This window comes from Balaenoptera musculus, chromosome 4, assembly GCF_009873245.2.
Source record: "Balaenoptera musculus isolate JJ_BM4_2016_0621 chromosome 4, mBalMus1.pri.v3, whole genome shotgun sequence".
Taxonomy (NCBI): Eukaryota; Metazoa; Chordata; class Mammalia; order Artiodactyla; family Balaenopteridae; genus Balaenoptera; species Balaenoptera musculus.
The window spans coordinates 84914843-84934641 of NC_045788.1; the positions used below are offsets into that span (position 1 = coordinate 84914843).

At 43.4% G+C, this 19799-nt stretch overlaps 1 protein-coding gene across 5 annotated transcripts in view; it reads right to left on the reverse strand.

Annotated features, from left to right (window-relative positions):
• Positions 1-3801: 3801 nt before the first annotated feature.
• SIDT1 (SID1 transmembrane family member 1) overlaps positions 3802-19799 on the reverse strand; it is an 87828-nt gene continuing 71830 nt past the window's right edge. For 4 of the 5 annotated variants that reach the window (XM_036851657.1, XM_036851655.1, XM_036851659.1 and 1 more), the window contains 7 exons: positions 18387-18401; positions 17344-17420; positions 14631-14677; positions 10393-10498; positions 10198-10308; positions 9084-9197; positions 3802-5952 (listed from right to left, as the gene is read on the reverse strand). In XM_036851657.1, coding sequence (XP_036707552.1) covers positions 5890-5952; positions 9084-9197; positions 10198-10308; positions 10393-10498; positions 14631-14677; positions 17344-17420; positions 18387-18401 — 533 coding nt within the window. In that variant the 3' untranslated portion in view covers positions 3802-5889. The remainder of the gene's footprint in view (positions 5953-9083; positions 9198-10197; positions 10309-10392; positions 10499-14630; positions 14678-17343; positions 17421-18386; positions 18402-19799) is intronic. The other variant, XM_036851656.1, reaches the window with a different exon arrangement.

The window sequence follows — 19799 nt, forward strand, 5'->3', positions numbered from 1 at the left end:
TATAAAACCCTTGGCAGAATGTCCGATGACAAATGTTTGCTGTTTTAATAATCGGTTCTGCCAACTTTAATCTTCTAGGGGCAGCAATTTAGGGGCTTCACATCTAGGGATAAAAATTGCTGATAATTACTTAGACTTTCTTTGGGTCTGTACCTAATAAGATTCTTCTAAGGCCATTCTCTTCTTGGAGCTCTTTGCCCACTTATAATGAACAAGTTTTTTGTTTCATGCGTCTCTCCCCTTTTGGACCGTGGACCCTGTGATTGAAGAGACTGGGTGTTTTGCCCATTGCTCTGCCCAGTTCCTCACAGTGCTTGGCCCAGATATTTCTTGACTGACTATTGACTGAAGCAGTATTTCTGATTCTACATAAGTGAACAGAGAAATGGTGAGGAAGGAGAGGATAAAGGGGAAATGGACCTCCTAAAAAGCAGGTTACTTTACAAGGTATCCCACATTGAGAGAGAAGCAGAGTAAACCTTAGGCCTGAATTTGTCCTCTTCCTCAAAGGGCCGGGTACTGAGCCTTGTGAAACGCTCAGATAAGCAATGTAATAAAAATCATAAAACACAGGACTCCCCTGGTGGCACAATGGATAAGACTCCGTGCTCCCAATACAGGGGGCCCGGGTTTGATCCCTGGTCAGGGAACTAGATCTCACATGCATGCTGCAACTAAGAGTTCTCATGCCACGACTAAGAAGCTCATATGCCACAACTAAGGAGCCCATGTGCCGCAACTAAGGAGCCCGCCTGCCGCAACTAAGACCTGGTGCAACCAAATAATTAATTAATTAATTTTTTAAAAAGTGTACTTCTAAAAATAAATCATAAAACGCAAATCAACATTTTTCTGTGTTGGCAACATTAGAGCACCTTAAAAGAGAGAGCTTTTGAATTATTTTGGATAGTCCTCTGTTTAAAGGACTTAGAGTCCTAATTCACAAAGAATGTCAAGAGTTTAAAAAAAAATATCAAGAGTTACAGGGTTAGAGGAAATTAGGGGCCCAGGAGCCAACCATAGTGGGATTGCATGTTCTGGGATGAGAAATGAGACACCCAGACATTAGCATGACTGAAATGTGATATAACTTCAAGCCTATTCTATAATGGTTAGCTATTTTTCATCTCCAATGAAAGGGATAAGCCTTAGATGACAGGGAATGAAAAAGAGGTAGGATAAAATCAAGGAGTTTTAAAAAATTTGGTTCAGGAAAAATCATGAAAACTTCTAATATAGAGATATTCAGAAAGAACGCAGAGCTCCATTTCCCTAAGACTGGAGGAGCAAAGGGTAATTCTATGTCAACATTGGTCACCACTTAGCCCTCCTTGTACTTCAATAAGAATAGCAAGACCCTACTTCAGGAAAACCATATGATGAACTGCAAACCCCGCCCCCCTTGTAGTTCACAGGGGTCAAAAAAGTCTAAAAATTGGTTTCTTTTTGCAGAGGAATCCCGCCCAAGTGAAAACTCTATTACTATGGCCTTTTAGAAACTCATTGAAAAAGGCTGATCCATGACCCTCGCCAAGCTTATTTGAATTCATGTGTGTTAAGGCCTAAGATTCAGCAGGCCATTAACCTTATCGACGATGGTGCCTTAATATTGAGGAGACATTTGAACTTAGCCACACAAATATATCTTGTCCCCGCCAAAACCATGGGTAATTAGTCAAATCCATTTCCCCTGCCTTCACTAATCAAGGTCATTTTAAGGCTTGCCTGTTCTCCAAGAAGCACGTGGCCCAAACAAGAAACTGTCCGCCTGAGTTGCTTTCCAGGAATTTGGAGCAGGCTGCGTCTAGCTCAGCTGAGCTGGTTGAAACCTGGTGGGACCACTGACCTTCCAACTGGGCATGCGGGAGTGTCCACCCGTGACCTTTGGAACGTAGCCAAGTTACGCCTGCGCAGCACGGCGATGAGCGCACCTTTTCCCAATCACCTTTCCCCACCTCCCCGGCTTCCCACGCTCCCCGTGCCTCAGAGCAGTCCGCTTCTTCGTTCCTCGTCTCATAAATAGCCCCGCCTCGTGCCTTCGGGGAGGCGCATTTGAGATTTGTTCTCCCGTTTTCTCCCTTGGCTGCCTTGCGGATAAGCCCTGTCTTTGCCGCGGACGTCAGTGTCTCCGCGTTTTGGTTGCTGTGCTTCAGGTAAAATGAACCCGGTTCCCTCACACCACCAAACAGCATTTAAAAACAAAGCAAAGCAATGACTGTAAACTGGGCAAAATTATGGTAAACATAATTTTGGGTTTTACGTTGCTTCAGGCAGAGGCCAGTTGTATCTTTACTCATAATGCTTTTCCTTAGCTTCACCAGGGGACATTAGAATCATTTCAAAACTAGAGCGACCCTCTCAGGCTTCCTGTGGGACCTGTCTTGTCACCCGCAGGCTGAAGTCCCTCTTCATCCAGGCTGAACATCCAGGCTTCCCCTACGGAACATTTGGTGATAAGGATCGGGGGAAACGTTTGCACCTGGCATCCCCAGGGCTGTGGTAGCTATAGATGCTGGAGAGAGGAGAAAGTCTAGGTTTTCTTTGAGATTCCCAGAGTAGAACTGGCAGTAATGAGGTGTGACTTTATACACAGCCAGACTTTCCACTTGGCCCCAGCTTTGGCAGCAATTTTTCATCTGCGTTGGAGTATTAAGGGCCAAAGACAATGAAATGCAGCAATTAAAGGGCAAGGGGGGCGGCTGGGGCTGGGAGGTGTGATAATTCTGGGCAGTTTCTCTGAAGGTGAAGAGGCCTCCCAGCCCCTTCAGGGCCTCCTGGAACTGAGGACAGGAAACAGCATAGCTGGTTTCACTGAGGGGCCCCCTTGGGCGAGAGGTGCCAGCCCAGCAGGGAGACCTGTTCGGCCCTGCCACCCTGCAGGATTCGAGAGGTGCAGGTGAGGACCTTCTCTCTGTGGGCACCGCTCCAGGTGCTCTACACAGCTCCACCCTTGTCACCTTCATGTAGCGTCATATAGATGTGGCAGTGAAGATCAGAGAGTTCCAGCAATTTGCACAAGGTCACACAGCAAGCAGGTGAACATATGTGGACTAAAGTCTGACTCAAGAATGTTTCTCGGATTCAACTGTTCCTTCTATGAAGAATGTTTATCTTTGTTTTTCCCTTTTTCCCAAGTTTTAGACAGAGAGACTGTCTCCCAGGAGGAGAAACATTTGGGTATCATTTGTTTCCCTGACACATGCATTTTGCGACCCCATAGGACATTCTCGTGGCTGCTTGGGGCTACAAAAGAAGAAGCTGCCACTCTCTTTACCCCAGGAGCTGACTCGGTGATCTCCTTCAACCATGGAAAGTCCCTTCCCCAGATAGACTCTGGTTTTCCACTGGCTTCTCCTGCTGCTAAAATAAAACCGGGCTAATCCCTCAGCCATCCAATGTTAACAGGTGGGGCTGCCTCCCCAGCATTTTTCAGAGGTGTGAAGAGGCCTTTTTTATGTGCGGTTTTGCCCCTCTGGCTGCCACACCTCTGTCCTCCAAGGGAACTGCTCTTATTACCCTGGGCCTCTCTGCCAAGAGCCTCTTCTGGCTGGCTGGCTCCCGTTACCCTCCTGCTGGACTCGGCTTTCAGAGTTGCCTTCCCTTCTCTTGTAAAGAGAGAAGTCCATGAGGACAGACAGAAGTCACACAGGCCTGTGCTACATGTGGACGAGGGACCACTGTGAGTAACTGGCTGCCCCCTCCACCCCGAGTTCCTATCAACCCCACAGACGCGGCTGAACGACTTCTTGTGGCCTCCGGCCACGCACAAATCAGCACTATAGAAAAAGCTAGCAACAGGAACATTTAGAATTGATATTTATAAGAGCAGGCTTGGTCTGGGTTTTTAGTCCTGCTGCAGAGAACAAAACTGACCACAATGTGTGAGTTTGTAGCACAAGACAGACTTTGTCAGAAAACGGTCAAGAATACAGCAGCACAATCCATCCATTTCTATGGGGCCCCTTCCCCATTTCCACGGACATGCTTCCCAGACAAGCTACCGAACAGGTAACGTGTCCTACAGTTTATTCACTTCAGGCCACAGGGCTGCTTGAACAGACTTTGTCGTTCGCATTCTGCACCAGCCCACACCCCCGCTTTTTTTTGGATTTGAAAACTTTTAGTGCATTAAAAGTAAAAGAATTAGGTCAAATCAGCCAAGTTAAACAGGTTCGACATTTGTTTTAAATGTTAGGTTAATACAACCATTTAATAGGTGGTCTTCATATGGCCTATGGAAGCCAACAATTTTTAAGGAATAAAGAACAACAGAAGACCAATTATGAATTTGGGGGCATTTTAGAAAAAAAAATCATAATGTTTCATTGAAAGCATCTTTGTGTTCTTAAAATCAGGGAAAGTTTGCCATTCAGACTTCCAAAATGTGTTTTTGAACATTATTTTAGAGAAAGAATTATATATATATATTTTAAAAAGAATGAAGGATCCTTCTAATGAAGGATCCTTCTAATGAAGGATCAAGAAAGCAGAGGTGAGAAGGTGACTTCAATTTCGCAGGCAAATATATCTGTGTGTGCACATTTGCATGTAAATTTTCTGATGACGTCATATCGCAGGTAATACAGGAGTTTGGTCAAAATGGGACTTCCTGGGGGCAGAGCTGCTGGACAGTGAGAGAGTGAAGTGGGACACTGAGCATTTCAACACCATCCTGGGGAGTGAATGTGAATCAGGTGTGTCAGAGAGACAACCGCCCCTGCCCCCAAACCGGCTGAGCTCTTTGCAACTGGAGAGGAGGAGTGAGATGCCTTCACCCTGAGAGTGGCCTCCAGAGAAGCTCAGGAGAAAGTCTAGAGCCCCTGATCTGCGTAAAGCAGCAGAGGAGGGGCTTGGCCGGTTGTACAGGAGCCTGAGAGCAGTGCCCCTGCTTAGAACACTTATTTCTTCCCCAAGGGTGATGCAGGCACAGAATGGAGCTGTTTAGCTTGGAGGCCGAATTGTCTTCGCTGAATCTGCTCTAGGAGCCCAAGTCCTTAACGTGAGGCCTGAGTGCTTGATGCTGATGTCACCAGGCTCCTAGTGCTGTTGGTCATTCCTCTTGCTCCGCCTGCTGCTGGAAGAGTTTTCCCATTTCTCCTTCCACCTCGGAGCTGGTCTGTGGAGAAGTGGCCTTCCCAAGAAGGTAGAGCCTGAGTCAGGGGGTCCACACACAGTGGTGAGATGAAGACACCAAGGAACGGGGAAGCACCCACACCTTGGTCTCAGGGACAGTTACCTGCCAGGAGCGGGTGACACAGCCTGATGCAGAGTCCTCCTAATGCGGTCAGGAACCTGGGGGAAGCGTACAGCATTCCTTTGGTGGAGGTGACGAGCTGGTGCTACAAAACATCTATCCCAGTTGGGTAGGGCCTTGGGGCCACCCCTCTACCAGACTCCAAGGAATCACATCATTACAGGACTTTGGAGAAGTGGGCTGGTGTTTTGGGATGTCTAGAGCAGCAGATGTTACAGAGGTGCACAGGGGGCCACCCTGGAGTTTCTGGGCAGGGAGGCAGCTGGAGGGCAGAGGGCAGCATGGTTCCCCCATGGCTGGCGAATCTCAGGTGAGGGTGGGAGTAGTCCCAAGGTCAACTTCGATGCAGCTTTTGTCCATGTCTAACTCAGAGTAGTGACAGAAGGGGATGATGGGTGTCTTTCGACTCTGAAGGGCTTGACTCTGTCCACAGTTGCCGCTTCCCTTCTGCTTCCCTTCTTGCAGGTTTGGGTCCCCCTGTAGCTCCTCTCCTCCCTGCGGGAATGTGTACAGAGCCAACCCAACAGAGGGTGAGTGGAGCATTTGGCAGTGGTTACTTTGCTGCAGTCCCTGTATTTTTCATGAAACAGCACCAAGATTGGTTGCTCCCTCTCCCCGCTCTCCATGCTGGAGGCTTAAAAGACAGGGATCTGGTCTCTCCGAACCACATCCAGGTCATCATCCAGGGTTAACAAAACCTGAAATGAGAGAGGCAGAGAAATGAGAGGAACCCACAGTTGCAGTAAGTCCCTATTTTCTCTCAAAGACTCACAAGTGCCCTTACTTGTTTTCATGTCTTCTGCAGCTTTCTGCAACGCCGTGCTCTTAACAGGCACTTGTCATAATTACATAGTTCATTTATTAATTCAAATGTTTATCAAGGGTCTATTAAGTGCTATTCCAGGTGCTAGAGATATGGCTTAGAACAAAAGAGACAAAAATCCCTACCCTGGTGGGGCTTACATTTGAGAGAGGGCTTCAGACATGAAGCAAATGCATGAGCAAAGTCTAGTATGTTAGCTAGTAATATGTACTAAGGATAAATATGAAACTGTGGTGGGAATATAGGAAGTATGGGATGGGGCGAGGTAAAAAAATTTTTTTGGTTAAAATTTTATTTTTCTAAATTTTGTATTTTTATTTTATATTGGAGTATAGTTGATTAACAATGTGTTAGTTTCAGGTATACAGCAAAGCGATTCAGTTGTATATGTATAAAATTTTGTTTTTCATTGGGTGGCCAGGGACATCATTACCACTTAGGAGGGGACATTTGGGTCGGGACCTAAACGGAATGAAATCTTGTTTAGGTCATATAAGAATTGTACCCTAATCCTCCATTTTTAGTTCCCTCTACCATCACTCTCTCCACATGGAACCCTTAGCTCCACTTTTGTTGTCTCTGTCTCTCTAGAGAAGGTGACTATCAAAGATAAAAGCCTTCGGGAATGATGTTTATACAGACTGGTTAAACTTCCCAAAGTGGCCACGAGGGGGTAGCCCTGCTCCACTCTTGAGGTTACATGGACAAGACTAAAGCAAGTGGGCAGCGTGAACCCAGGAGGCCTAATATTGGGCTGGCCAAAAGGTTTGTTCAGTTTTTCCCATAAGATGGCTCTAGTAGCACTTAGTTGTCTTTAACTTCATTTGAAACAATTTTGTTAGATTGTTTGTGACAGCTGTCATATCAGCGTGCATTTAAAAAAAGACCTATCAAAATTGGTGAATTTTTGTGTAGCCATTTTAATATTGAAGATGGAAGAAAAAAAGCAACATTTTCGGTATATTATGCTTTATTATTTCAAGAAAGGTAAAAACAACTGAAACGCAAAAAAAAAGATTTGTGCAGTGTATGGAGAAGGTGCTGTGACTGATCGAACATGTCAAAAGTGGTTTGTGAAGTTTCATGCTGGAGATTTCTCGCTGGATGATGCTCCACAGTTGGGTAGACCAATTGAAGTTGATAGCGATCAAATTGAGACATTAATTGAGAACAATCAACGTTATACCACACGGGAGATAGCCGGCATACTCAAAATACCTAAATCAAGCGTTGAAAATCATTTGCACCAGCATGCTTATGTGAATCACTTTGATGTTTGGGTTTCACATTAAGTTAAGCGAAAAAAACCTTCTTGACTGTATTTCCGCATGTGATTCTCTACTTAAACATAATGAAAACGTTCTGATTTTGGGCTTCCCTGGTGGTGCGGTGGTTAAGAATCTGCCTACTAATGCAGGGGACACAGGTTCGATCCCTGGACTGGGAAGATCCCACATGCTGCAGAGCAACTAAGCCTGTGCACCACAACTACTGAGCCTGCGCTCTAGAACCCACGTGCCACAACTACTGAAGCCCGTGCACCTAGAGCCCGTGCTCCGCGGCAAGAGAAGCCACTGCAAAGAGAAGCCCGCGCACTGCAACAAAGAGTAGCCCCCGCTCGCCGCAGCTAGAGAAAGCCCGCGCACAGCAGCGAAGACCCAACACGGCCAAAAATAAAAACAAACATAAAAAGTTCCGTTTTTAAAACAAACTGTGATGGGCAGTGAAAAGTGGATACTGTACAACGATGTGGAATGGAAGAGATCGTGGGGCAAGCAAATGAACCACCAGCAACCACACCAAAAGCCAGTCTTCTTCCAAAGAAGGTGATGCTGTGTATATGGTGGGATTGGAAGGGAGTCCTCTATTATGAGCTCATTCCAGAAAACCAAACGATTAATTCCAACAAGTACTGCTCCCAATTAGACCAACTGAAAGCAGCACTCGACGAAAAGCATCCAGAATTAGTCAATAGAAAACGCATAATTTTCCATCAGGATAACGCAAGACCGCATGTTTCTTTGATGACCAGGCAAAAACTGTTACAGCTTGGCTGGGAAGTTCTGATTCATCAGCCGTATTCACCAGACATTGCACCTTCGGATTTCCATTTATTTTGGTCTTACAAAATTCTCTAATGAAAAAAATTCAATTCCCTGCAAGACTCTAAAAGGCACCTGGAACAGTTCTTTGCTCAAAAGATAAAAATTTTGGGAAGATGGAATTATGAAGTTGCCTGAAAAGTGGCAGAAGGTAGTGGAACAAAAGGGTGAATATGTTGTTCAATAAAGTTCTTGGTGAAAATGAAAAAATGTCCTTTATTTTTACTTAAAAACTGAAGGCACTTTTTGGCCAACCCAATATTATTTGTTAAATGACCTGATGTACAGGCACCATGGGCTTTTATTTTGGAGAAGTCAAAATTAAGATGGAAGTATGCTGGGAGTTCTCATCCTGGGTTGTTATAATATGCATGGCTTCTGGAAAGGTGTTTGGGCAAAAAATGGAGGGACTACAGGAGAGATTTGGAAGAGACTGGTTAGAAGGCAAAAAGAGGCCTGGCTGCTATCCTGAGCCACTCCCCAAGAACTTGTGAAATGTTTGTAAGACATGCAGTGAGACTGGAAGAGGGGGAGGAATGTGAGTATAGCACAAGAAGGAATAACCTAGTGTGGCTGAGATTGTAGCCAATGCCAAAAGTGGTTCCCGGGGGATTTGGGCATGTGAGTTCTAATCAACAATTCAGTCCAAACATTGCACAACTGAAGGAAAATTATTTTATCACTCTGTGTCTTAAAGTATTGAAGCGTAAAGGGAGAATGAAAATAAAGATCTAACTGAAGGATACAGTGTAAAAAAAGAAATAAGATATTCTGTACATTGAATTATGAAGACTTGGAAAGGGAAATTAAAAATACAAAAGGGGATGTAAGAAAGAGGGGAAGAGAAAAAAAGGGGTACAGGATGTAAAGCGAGAAGAAATGAAAAAAGTTTTTATAAACTCACCAAGAATGAGAAAAACAGGGCAGTAGCAGAGAGGAAGTGCCAGATGTCATGGTCATCAAAGAAATCCAGCAGGATACACTCTCGATTCTTCTCTCGGGATTCGGCTGGTGTTCCCTGGAAGAAGGTGAGGCAGGATGTAGTGGGGGCATTCCCACAGTTCAACTCCTTAGAGGGCTGAGTATCCAGACACCTAAAAAGTCGCTACTAGATGCCTGGGTCAAAAAGTTAGCTTCCAAGAAAACATACGTCCACACAAAAACTTGACCACAGTTGTTCACAGCAGCAGCATTCATAAAAGCCAAGAAGCGGAAACAACCCAAATGTCCATAGACTGATGAACGGGTAGATAAAATGAGGTATATCCATACAACGGAATATTCAGCAATAAAAACATGAAGTACTGATACATCTACACATGGGTGGACCTAGGAACCATTATGAAGAGAAGCCAGACTCAAAGGCCACATGTTATGTGATTCCATTTATATGAAATGTCCAGAATAGGTAGATCTGTAGAGACAAAAGATAGGTTAGTGGTTGCCTAAGGCTAAGGAGTTAGGGAGAAATGGTGATTGACTGCTAACGGATGCAGGTTTATTTCCTGGGGTGATAAAAATGTTCTAAAGTTGCCTGTGGTGATTATGGTGATAGAGAGCTAAGACTTCTTCCCTGTTCTGTGCCTCAGATACATCACCAGTTTCCTAGGCCTCAGCTTTCCTATCTGTGAAATGGATTTATAAACACCTGCACCTGTGTATTTGTTTATGGATGGTGACTATGATAAGTGGAGAAGATACACTAAGCAAGGTTTCTGTACATATTAAACATCCACTGGGAACAGGATCATAATCATAATATGACACATAATGAAGATCACGTTTGCAGTGTCGGTAGAGCTTCGTGTTTAAGAGGTGCCACCCTGATAATGATGACATGCCATTTATTGAGCAGTCATGTGTGGATATTTAAAACCATCCCCTTTAGAGAAAGCATTCATGTTAGAGAATATAAAAAAGATAAACAGCAACTAGCACATGAAGAGAGGGAGGTAGGAAGGTCAGAAAGGCAAGATGGAGAGAGAACGTCGTCCTGGAAAAGAAAACTGTCCTCTTACCTCCCAGCTGCTGAGATTCTGGAAGAAAAAATACAGGGCGGCGGCCCACACCACAGCGGTGGCGACGATGCAGAAGAGCGGGATCAGGAGGATCTTCTCGGAGCTGCGAAGCTGTGGGTGAGAAGCGATGCTGCCAGGCTGCACGCGTCACCCGAGGAGGGCCCGCAGTGCCCGGCTCCCAGCCGCCGCTCTTACCTTCATGATGATGTAAAAGGCCAGGTAGAGCAGCAGGTTACAGATGAAGATGCCCAGCATGTAGGAGGCAAAGTCCCTGGGTCGATAGACCAGTCCAAAGAGGGCACTGAGCACACAGAAGAATTATTTTGTAGCTATGAAGGTGGATTTGTAACATTTTTGGCTTTTTCACTCCCACACCCCCATTTCTGGTGGGAGGGGAATTTAAAAATGTTGAACATATTATAAGTAACTTTCAATTCATTACATCTTCTTCAGAACATTCGTTTTTAATGATTGTAAGGTTCCTATCAGTGGATGTACCATAAGCAATCCTACCTCTCCAGTTGAAATGAAGAGTTTCTCTTTGTCCTTCAGTTGTTCACTATTATTAAAAACTGCAACAATAAATACCTTCAGACATATTGTGCTTTTTTTTTCTTTTTGCATTTAAGATGATTAGAATAGATTACTAGACATAGAATTATCTCAATAATTGGCTTGACACACATTACCAAATTTTTGCTAGCTGTCTACATTAATACTGAAGTTTATTTTGGTTGGCAATTGGGCTTAATTTTGCTCCAAATTTCTATTCCGTTCTAACAAAAGTCTTTATTATATAGCCGTTTCTTATCTCCTGGTTTTGAAAGCTTGTTTTTAATACAGACACACCATGCACATATATATATAGTTGGATTTCTGGCCTCTTCATCCTGATTCACTAATTTATAATTTCTAGTTTTGGAGCAGTGGCTCATCGCGTTATTGGTTAGGCTAGCTTGCACTATCCAATGTGGTAACCACATGTGGCTATTTAAATAAAAATTAATAAAAATTAAATAAAATTGAAAATTCATTTCCTCAGTCACACCACATTTCAAGTGCTCAGTAACCACAAGTGGCTAATAAACACATCATTCCAGAAAGTTCTATTGAATAATGCTGGGCTGTCACTATACACCTCTGCCCCTCCTTTCTCCGGTTAACCTTTTGCAGAGACCTTTGACAATTTTGTCTAAATAGGTAAATAATTTCAGAATAAAATCCTATTAACTTCATTCCATTTCTAATTCTAAATTTACACATTAACTTGAGAATTGATATCTTTACAATAGTTAATCTTCTCACCCAGGGCATGCCATCTTTCTTCATTTAGCTAAGTTTTCCTCTATGTCTCCTAATAAGGTAATTAAATTTTCTGCAGAAAGATTCCACACATCTCTCAAAGTTTATTCCTAAGTATTTCAAGTGTAAAGCTGTTATTAATGGACTGTTTTTGTTCATTTTTTAAAAATTTATTTTTTTATTGAAGTATAGTTGATTTACAATGTTGTGTTAATTTCTGCTGTACAGCAAAGTGACTCAGTTATACACATATATACATTCTTTTTAATATTCTTGTCCATTATGATTTGTCCCAGGGTATTGAATATAGTTCCCTGTGCTATACAGTAAGACCTTGTTGTTTATCCATTCTATATGTAATAGTTTGCATCTACTAACCCCAAACTCCCAGTGCATCCCTCCCCCCCCCCCCCTACACTTGGCAACCACAAGTCAGTTCTCTATGTCTGTGCGTCTGTTTCTGTTTCGTGAATAGGTCCATTTGTGCCATATTTTAGATTCCACATATAAGTGATATCATATGATATTTGTCTTCCTCTTTCTGACTTCACTTAGTATGATAATCTCTAGTTGCACCCATATATTGCTGCAAATGGCATTATTTCATTTTTTATGGCTGAGTAGTATTCCACTGTATATATGTACCACATCTTCTTTATTCATTCATCTGTCAGTAAACATTTAGATTGTTTCCATGTCTTGGCTATTGTGAGTAGTGCTTCTATGAACATAGGGGTGCATATATCTTTTTGAATTATAGTCTTCTCTGGATATATGCCCAGGAGTGGGATTGCTGGATCATATGGTAATTCTATTTTTAGTTTTCTGAGGAACCTCCACACTGTTTTCCATAGTGGCTGCACCAACTTACATTCCCACCAACAGTGTAGGAGGGTTCACTTTTCTCCACACCCTCTCTAGCATTAGTTATTTGTAGACTTTTAAATTATGGCCATTCTGACCATTGTGAGGTAGTTTTGATTCTCATTTCTCTAATAATTAGTGATGCTGAGCATCTTTTCATGTGCCTATTGGCCATCAGTATGTCTTCTTTGGAGAAAAGTCTATTTAGGTCTTCTGCCCATTTTTTGATTGGGTTGTCTTTTTGTTATTGAGTTGTATGAGCTGTTTATATATTTTGGAAATTAAGCCCTTTTGGGTCACATTGTTTGCAAATATTTTCTCCCATTCCATAGGTTGTCTTTTTGTTTATGGTTTCCTTTGCTGTACAAAAGCTTGTAAGTTTGATTAGGTCCCATTTGTTTATTTTTGTTTTTATTTCTATTGCCTTGGGAGACTGACCTAAGAAACTTTGGTATGATATATATCAGAGAATGTTTTGCCTATAATCTTTTCTAGGAGTTTTATGGTGTCATATCTTATGTTTAAGTCTTTAAGCCATTTTGAGTTTATGTTTGTGTATGGTGTGAGGGTGTGTTCTAACTTCACTGATTTACATTACACTGATTTAACTACACTGATTTATTTACATTTACATGTCCAGCTTTTCCAACACCACTTACTGAAGAGACTGTCTTTTTCCCATTGTATATTTTTGCCTCCTTTGTCAAAGATTGATTGACCGTAGGTGTGTGGGTTTATTTCTGGGCTCTCTATTCTGTTCCATTGATTCATATGTCTGTTTTTGTGCCAGTACCCCACTTTTTTGATTACTGTAACTTTGTAGTATTGTCTGAAGTCTGGGAGAGTTATGCCTCCTGCTTTGTTCTTTTTCCTCTGGATTGCTTTGGCAGTTCTGGGTATTTTATGGTTCCATATGAATTTTAGGATTATTTGTTCTAGTTCTGTGAAAAATGTTATGGGTAATTTGATAGGGATCACATTAAATCTGTAGATTGCTTTGGGTAGTATGGCCATTTTAACAACATTAATTCTTCCAATCCAAGAGCATGGGATATCTTTCCATTGATTGTTAAGTCTGATTGCAGACTTGGGTTTGATTTTAGTTCTACTAGAGGCAGGGACAAGCTAGGTGATTCTGACCCTGCAGACACTATCATCGGTTGTTCAGTATCGTATCTCCTATCAGCGCCCTCCATCCTGTCTTACAGAGTCGCCAGGACTGTGGGGTCTTCCCTAAAAGGGTGGCCGAGAGAGCATCGCAGGTGACCACGGCCAAGAATCACCCATCCTGACGTGTCCCTGAGTAAAGGACAGTCCTTCACAGGTATGGACCTTCCCCAAGGTAAACCCTCGGGCAACAATATTGTGGGAAGTTTCTTCCAGAAGCATGTGGCCCCCAAAAAAGATTCAAATTCTCATGACTTGATTCTGGCTTTCCCTGATGGTGTGCTTCTTTCTTCGTATCTGGTATATTAAAGGGAGGAGGAGTAGGGAGTCACCTTTCTATCAAAGGTCACTGACCCAGAGGAGCACATCAGCTAAGAACCACTAATAAAAGCAGCTAAACATACTTATTTTTTGAGGGATCAATAAAATATCTCACTCATTCACATCTTTAAGTTAAGAATAAGTTGCAAAAAATAGATACATAAAATACAGCTAGCATAAATGTACTTCTGTTGCACTGTTCTACTTTGAGGTCATTAGAGGAAACAAGGCCAAGGTGATAATGAGGGAAAAGAAAAGGAAGAAAAATGATATAGGCAGAGTAGGAAGATTGAGACCTGGAGGGAAAGAAAGAAATGAGAAAGAGACACAAACACACACCTAGTAAGAGAAATGCCTACTGGGTAGCCTTTATGGAAAGTTCTAAAAAGAGTTTAAAACTGTTGCATTTTTGCAGCTGCTGGCATAATTAATCTCTCTTTATATATATGTGTGTATGTGTGTATATGCATATGTATCTAATCTAATTTATCCACCTAGATATAGCAAATTTGATGTTTGTCTTGTTGAACAAGTGAGCTCAAGACATCAGTGTGTTGAACTCATTGCTTTAAGGGAGGCAACTATTGGTACACAAGAGCTTCCTAGTGCATTCTTTGCAGGAGGAAAAATAGCTTTCTTTCAAGTCACTAGAACAAGCACAGTCCTATGCTCTCCTTAATTTAAGACTTCTTTATAAAAATGTCAGCCACGGAAAGCTAAACCACGGTGTTACAGAGAAATTAATAAAGAGAAAAACGTGTTTTCCTAAGACTACTTACAAGGACCAGTTAACCAGATTCCCCATGATGAGCAATACCATTCTGTCCTGGAAAGGAGGAAAGAAAACATCAAATGAGGGGCCGCACATACTGTTTTTAAAAAAACTTACCATAGGGGAAGCATCAATTATGGGAAAACAATTGCCTTGGTGAAAACAATTTTTCTATAGTTTTAAGAGAGCTGTGCCTACGACTGGAAAGTCCTCTACGAGGACTAAATGGCAAAGCCTCTGACTGCAAACAGACGTGATCTCGTCCCTGTAAAAGAAAGCCTGGCGAATAAAGCAGAAGTCTTGCTGTTTCCCCCCAGTTTTTAAAGGAGCTGGGCACCTGGGCCCACCTCTTGGTGGGAAGGCTGGTGGTATGTGCTGATTACTTAATAGTTAAAAGAATTCTGCCACCAGTGTTCTGTAACCAAGGACTCTTTCCGTGGGTTGTGTTAACTGGTGGGCCCTAAGGCAGCTCTTGGGATGCACCTGGAATTAGTTTCATTACTCTGGCTCCAAGGAGGTCCTGCAGCTCCCAGGCTCCTGGTTTCTAAACACATGGCCTTAAGATTAAAGTTATTGGTAGGGGAGAAAATAGAGAGGTGATGTCCATCTCAAAGGACAATTACTCCCATAGAGATTTATTCACAATCCATTCCTGCTCCTTTGCCTACTACTTACAACTGTTAGGTGCTATCTAATTATACTTTAATTTGCATGGCCACTCATCCATTTAAAAGTAGTGATTCTCTTTGTGGGTGATCCATTATATTTGAAGGAAATATCTTCCTTTTAAGAAAACTAATTCACCTACTAGAAAGGCCAAAATCCAAAACACTAACAACACCAGTTGCTCGTGAGGATGTGGAACTCTCATTCATGGCTGGTGGGAACGCAGAATGGTCCAGCCATTTCGGAAGACAGTTTGGCAGTTTCCTAGAAAACTAAACATACTTTTACCGTATGATCCAGCAGTTGTGCTCCTTGGTATTTACCCAAAGGAGCTGAAAACGTGCCTATACAAAAACCTGCCCACAAAATTTTATAGCAGCTTTATTCATAATTGCCAAAACTTGGAAGCAACCAAGATGTCCTTCAACAGGTGAACGGATAAATAAACTGTAGCACATCCAGACAGTGGAATATTAGTCAGGACTAAAAAGAAATGAGCTAGCAAGCCATGAAAAGACATGGAGGAAACATAAGTGCATATTATTTCAGCCAATCTGAAAAGGCCTCATACTATATTATTCCAACAATATGACGTTCTGGAAAAGCTAAGACTAAGGAGACACTAGAAAAGATCAGTGGCTGCCAGGGGTTGGGGGGGAGGGGCAGGGAAAGAATAGGTGAAGCACAGAGGATTTTTAGGGCAGGAAAACTACCTTCTTTGATACTATAATGATGAATATATGTCATCACAAACTTGTCAAGAAAACCATAGAATGTACAACACCAAGAGTGAATTGTAATGTAAAGTATAGACTTTGAGTGATTATGATGTGTTAACATAGGTTCACTGACTAACAAATGCACCTCTCTGGTGAGGGTGTTGATATGGGGAAGCTGTGTCTGTGTGGAGGAGGGGCATATGGGAAATCTCTGTATTTCCTTCTCAATTTTTCGGTGAACCTAAAAAACCTAAAAACTCTTAAAATGCTCTAAAAATAGTCTGTTAAAAAAAAAAGACAGCCTGCATCAATTAATGTAAAAAAACCCAGAAACACTAATTTCCCCTTATGGTTCACAGCTGAGGCATTCTTATCTCTCCTAATACTCACAGGTCCTAATGGGCTTTTAAGTTCTCCCCTGAGTAAAACCCTCCAGCTTCAATCCCCTGAAGTTTTAGTGCCTATAGCTCCTGCCCAAGCTCTACGGGGCTAAAACATTCCCATGTTCCTTTATGTAAAAATCCTTCTGATTATAAACTATCGGCAGGAATTTAGTGAATGCCTGTGTGCCAGGCCCAAATGGCATCACTAGTTCTGATCACAGCACGGGGTAAAGGCTGGGGCAGTGGCTCAGAGGAGGTATGTAGCCTTCCCAAGGTCACTGGCCAGCAAACCAAGGCAGCTGGGAGCAGGGCTGATCCCAGCTCAGTGTAGAAACTACACTGATCCCTCTGCTCAGTACAGAAATGTGTAACATATTGAAGACCACACGGTAGAATTTTTAAAAGTGTATTTCCGCCATCGAGCAATAACTACAATTTTGAAAAAGCATTCGTGCTCATTGTAAAAGTCAAACAATGTATAAAAAGCAAACAGATGTATACTGTGGAAAGTTCCTAATGAAAGTGATTGGAGTGATCATATGTCCCTAGTTTGCTTGGGACAGTCCAGGTGTCATTATTAACAGTGCCCTCTCTTCACTTTCACAAGTGAAATAATCGTACGTCTTTGGATGCTTATTTATAGGGACACCCTCTCTCGATCCTCCCTCCTCCAGCACTCATCACTTCAATAGTTTCATGTGTGTATATACATACATATGTTCTTTATATACTAGCAATTTTTCATGTACAAAAAAGGAACCATCCCAGCGTGTCTTTTAAGAGTGAGAAGAGGAAGCAAGATGCCTCTTCCCTCACTAACTGGACTTCAGCCACGCTAGGCCATCTGGCCCTCTTGGTTTGGGGAGCCTTGTGTGACTACCCCGAGCCTGCCCCTCCTGCTGTCCTCCTGTTGTCTGGGAGAAGGCCAAGGCACGCAGGAACACACACGTACCATATAGAGAGGCCGGCTGCACTGCTGGATGCAGTCCGTGTAGAACACCATAGCGGCCCGTCGGAAAATCCCCAAATCTGCTGATGACACAATCGCATGGTGAGAAGGCTTGGTCAGAGATAATCCAAAACACTCCCCTTTGGCCCAAGCTTTTGCGGCCAGGATGATGTGGTCGTCACCTCATAAAAGCCATGCTTTGTACCTAATAGGTCAGCAATAAATGTTTGCTTTAAAAAACGCCACCCGCAGCTGCCTGGGCTTTCGTGGCAGGTGTGCGCTATCCATGCAGCATCCCGCAGAAAGGCAGGCAAGGTGGACACAAGGCACAAGCACTCGCAAACCATTTGGGGGGCTGGCCAACCCTCCTGTGGTCTCCTTCAGCTGAGTTTCCCTCTGTTGATAGTTTACTCTAGTGGTGTTTTCTTTACAGCAGAGATGTATGGGGCCTCTCAAAAGTCACCTTAAAACATCTGCTCTCTCTAGACCGTGGGAAATCTTAGCTTGTAAAAATTCGAATCTGTGTTTCTCAGTGTGGTTATAAGTCAGTAAGAATTGAACCAGGGGACAGTGGGATCTACTAAGCATGTTCAGAAAGCCTGTACGTGTGATGATTGTTACATGAGCAGGGTCAGGGCCCCAGTTGGGGCTGTCATTCTGTGAGCCATCCACACACAGATGTCACGGGCAAGGCTGGGGTCTTCCCGAAGCGAGCATTTCAGTGAGGGTGGACCCCAGCTCTGCTGTGCTGCTGCTCCTCTTCAAGGCTACCCCTGGGGTCAATTTAAGCAGCGTTCACTAGACTAGATACACTGGGGGTGGGGTGGGGGGGCGTGGGCGTGTCAATGCACCAGCCCAGAAGAGGCGCGTTGCGGGCTGGGTTGGGGTGCATACGTGCCTCTGAGCCTCTCTCCAAACCCCCTGCCCACCAAATCCTGCCCAATCTGGAAGAAGTGTTCAGAAAGCAGAGTTGGCAGGTCAGCCAGGCAGGTCGCTTTGTTAAGAAAACAATGTAGAAAACCCTGGGGAGAGTGGCTGAACGTTACCTGTGTCAGACACATCTGAATCAGTGGGAAGCAGAGAATTGAGGAGAGAAAAAAAAGATTTGTAAGAAGGTAGCCAAACAGGTAAACTACTGGTCGTTTTATTTTTCTCTCGAAACAGATGACTTTAGTTTTGTTTTCTGATTACAAAAGTAATGTTTTCTCGTAAAGAACACAGACTCCTTCTGCCTGTCTCAAACGTTCAGAAGTTCAGTATTCTTCAAGGCGTGAATCTGACTTTCCTCTCTCCCTGTGAACTTTTGCGCACCACTTGCAACTTATAATCCATCCTCTGCCTGTGGTCCTTTTCGGGAAACAAGAGGCACGATGGTGATCTGGGCAGGTAGCTCTGCAGTTTTCTGTCCTGCTTATGAAATGCTCTGCCTCATTGCTACTGCCTTTCCTCGCATCCACATTTATTTTCCTGTGTGGCCCGAGGGCCCCAGAGAAAGGAGTCTGTGATTTGAGAAAGCAAAGGCAGCTTATGGAATGGGCAGAGAGCTTGGTGTTGCCTGAGGCACTGTCCACTAACCCGACTTCCTGCCTTTGGACTAAATGTAGATGCCATTGTCACAATGTTTCCCTTTTGACTTTGGTAAATCCGTAACCACTTGGAGGAGACTCCCTAGGTACAGAAATTTTAAATATTGGGTTAAGTTGTGTGAAGGTTACCTTCCCTTTGCCCCTCCAGACTCACCTGCCATGTCTCTCTGTCCTCACCACGCCCGGGGAGGGTGAGTGTAGGGACCACTCAGTGGGTTCCCTCGCTCCCCTTGGATTTGGACAATGAGAAACGCCAGCAGGAGACTGGAGGGACAGAGGAAGGAGAGTGAGCCCAGAGTGCTATCTGCCTGGTGCCCTCCCTGTGAGGTTGCCTGTCTGTTAACCAAAGGTCACTGCTCCACGCTCATGGAGGAAGGTGACTTCCTCTCCATGATGCCCTCCTTCCATGTTTTGGTAACCACTTCCTCCATGCCCTTTTGGGCTTGTGGATAGTAAAAGCTTCTCTGCTACTAACCCCGTGTTACTGTGCTACCCCTTTCAGTCTTCTCCACCCCACCCCTGTCCTATGAAGAGTCCCTCTGTGAATAAATCTTCTGTCTTTGTATGTGATAGCTTTTTCCTGTTGGGACCCTGACAAACTAGTACATGGTTATAATAGACTACATTAAATTTCTCCTTTTTTAAAAAGGTAAATTAATTCAGTATTGCAAAGTTGCATGGGGCAAAGGTGGTATAAACATATTAAAAGCTCCTCTATGTATTAATGGTCACTACCATTACATATATCTGTATTCAAGTTTATTTTTCCAACTTGCAAAGCCCAGAGAAACAGTGCCTAACTTATTTTCCTTTCGAGAGTTTAGTTTGTATGACTTCATTCACCTTTGAGTGTGGAGGATGGAGCATGAACGA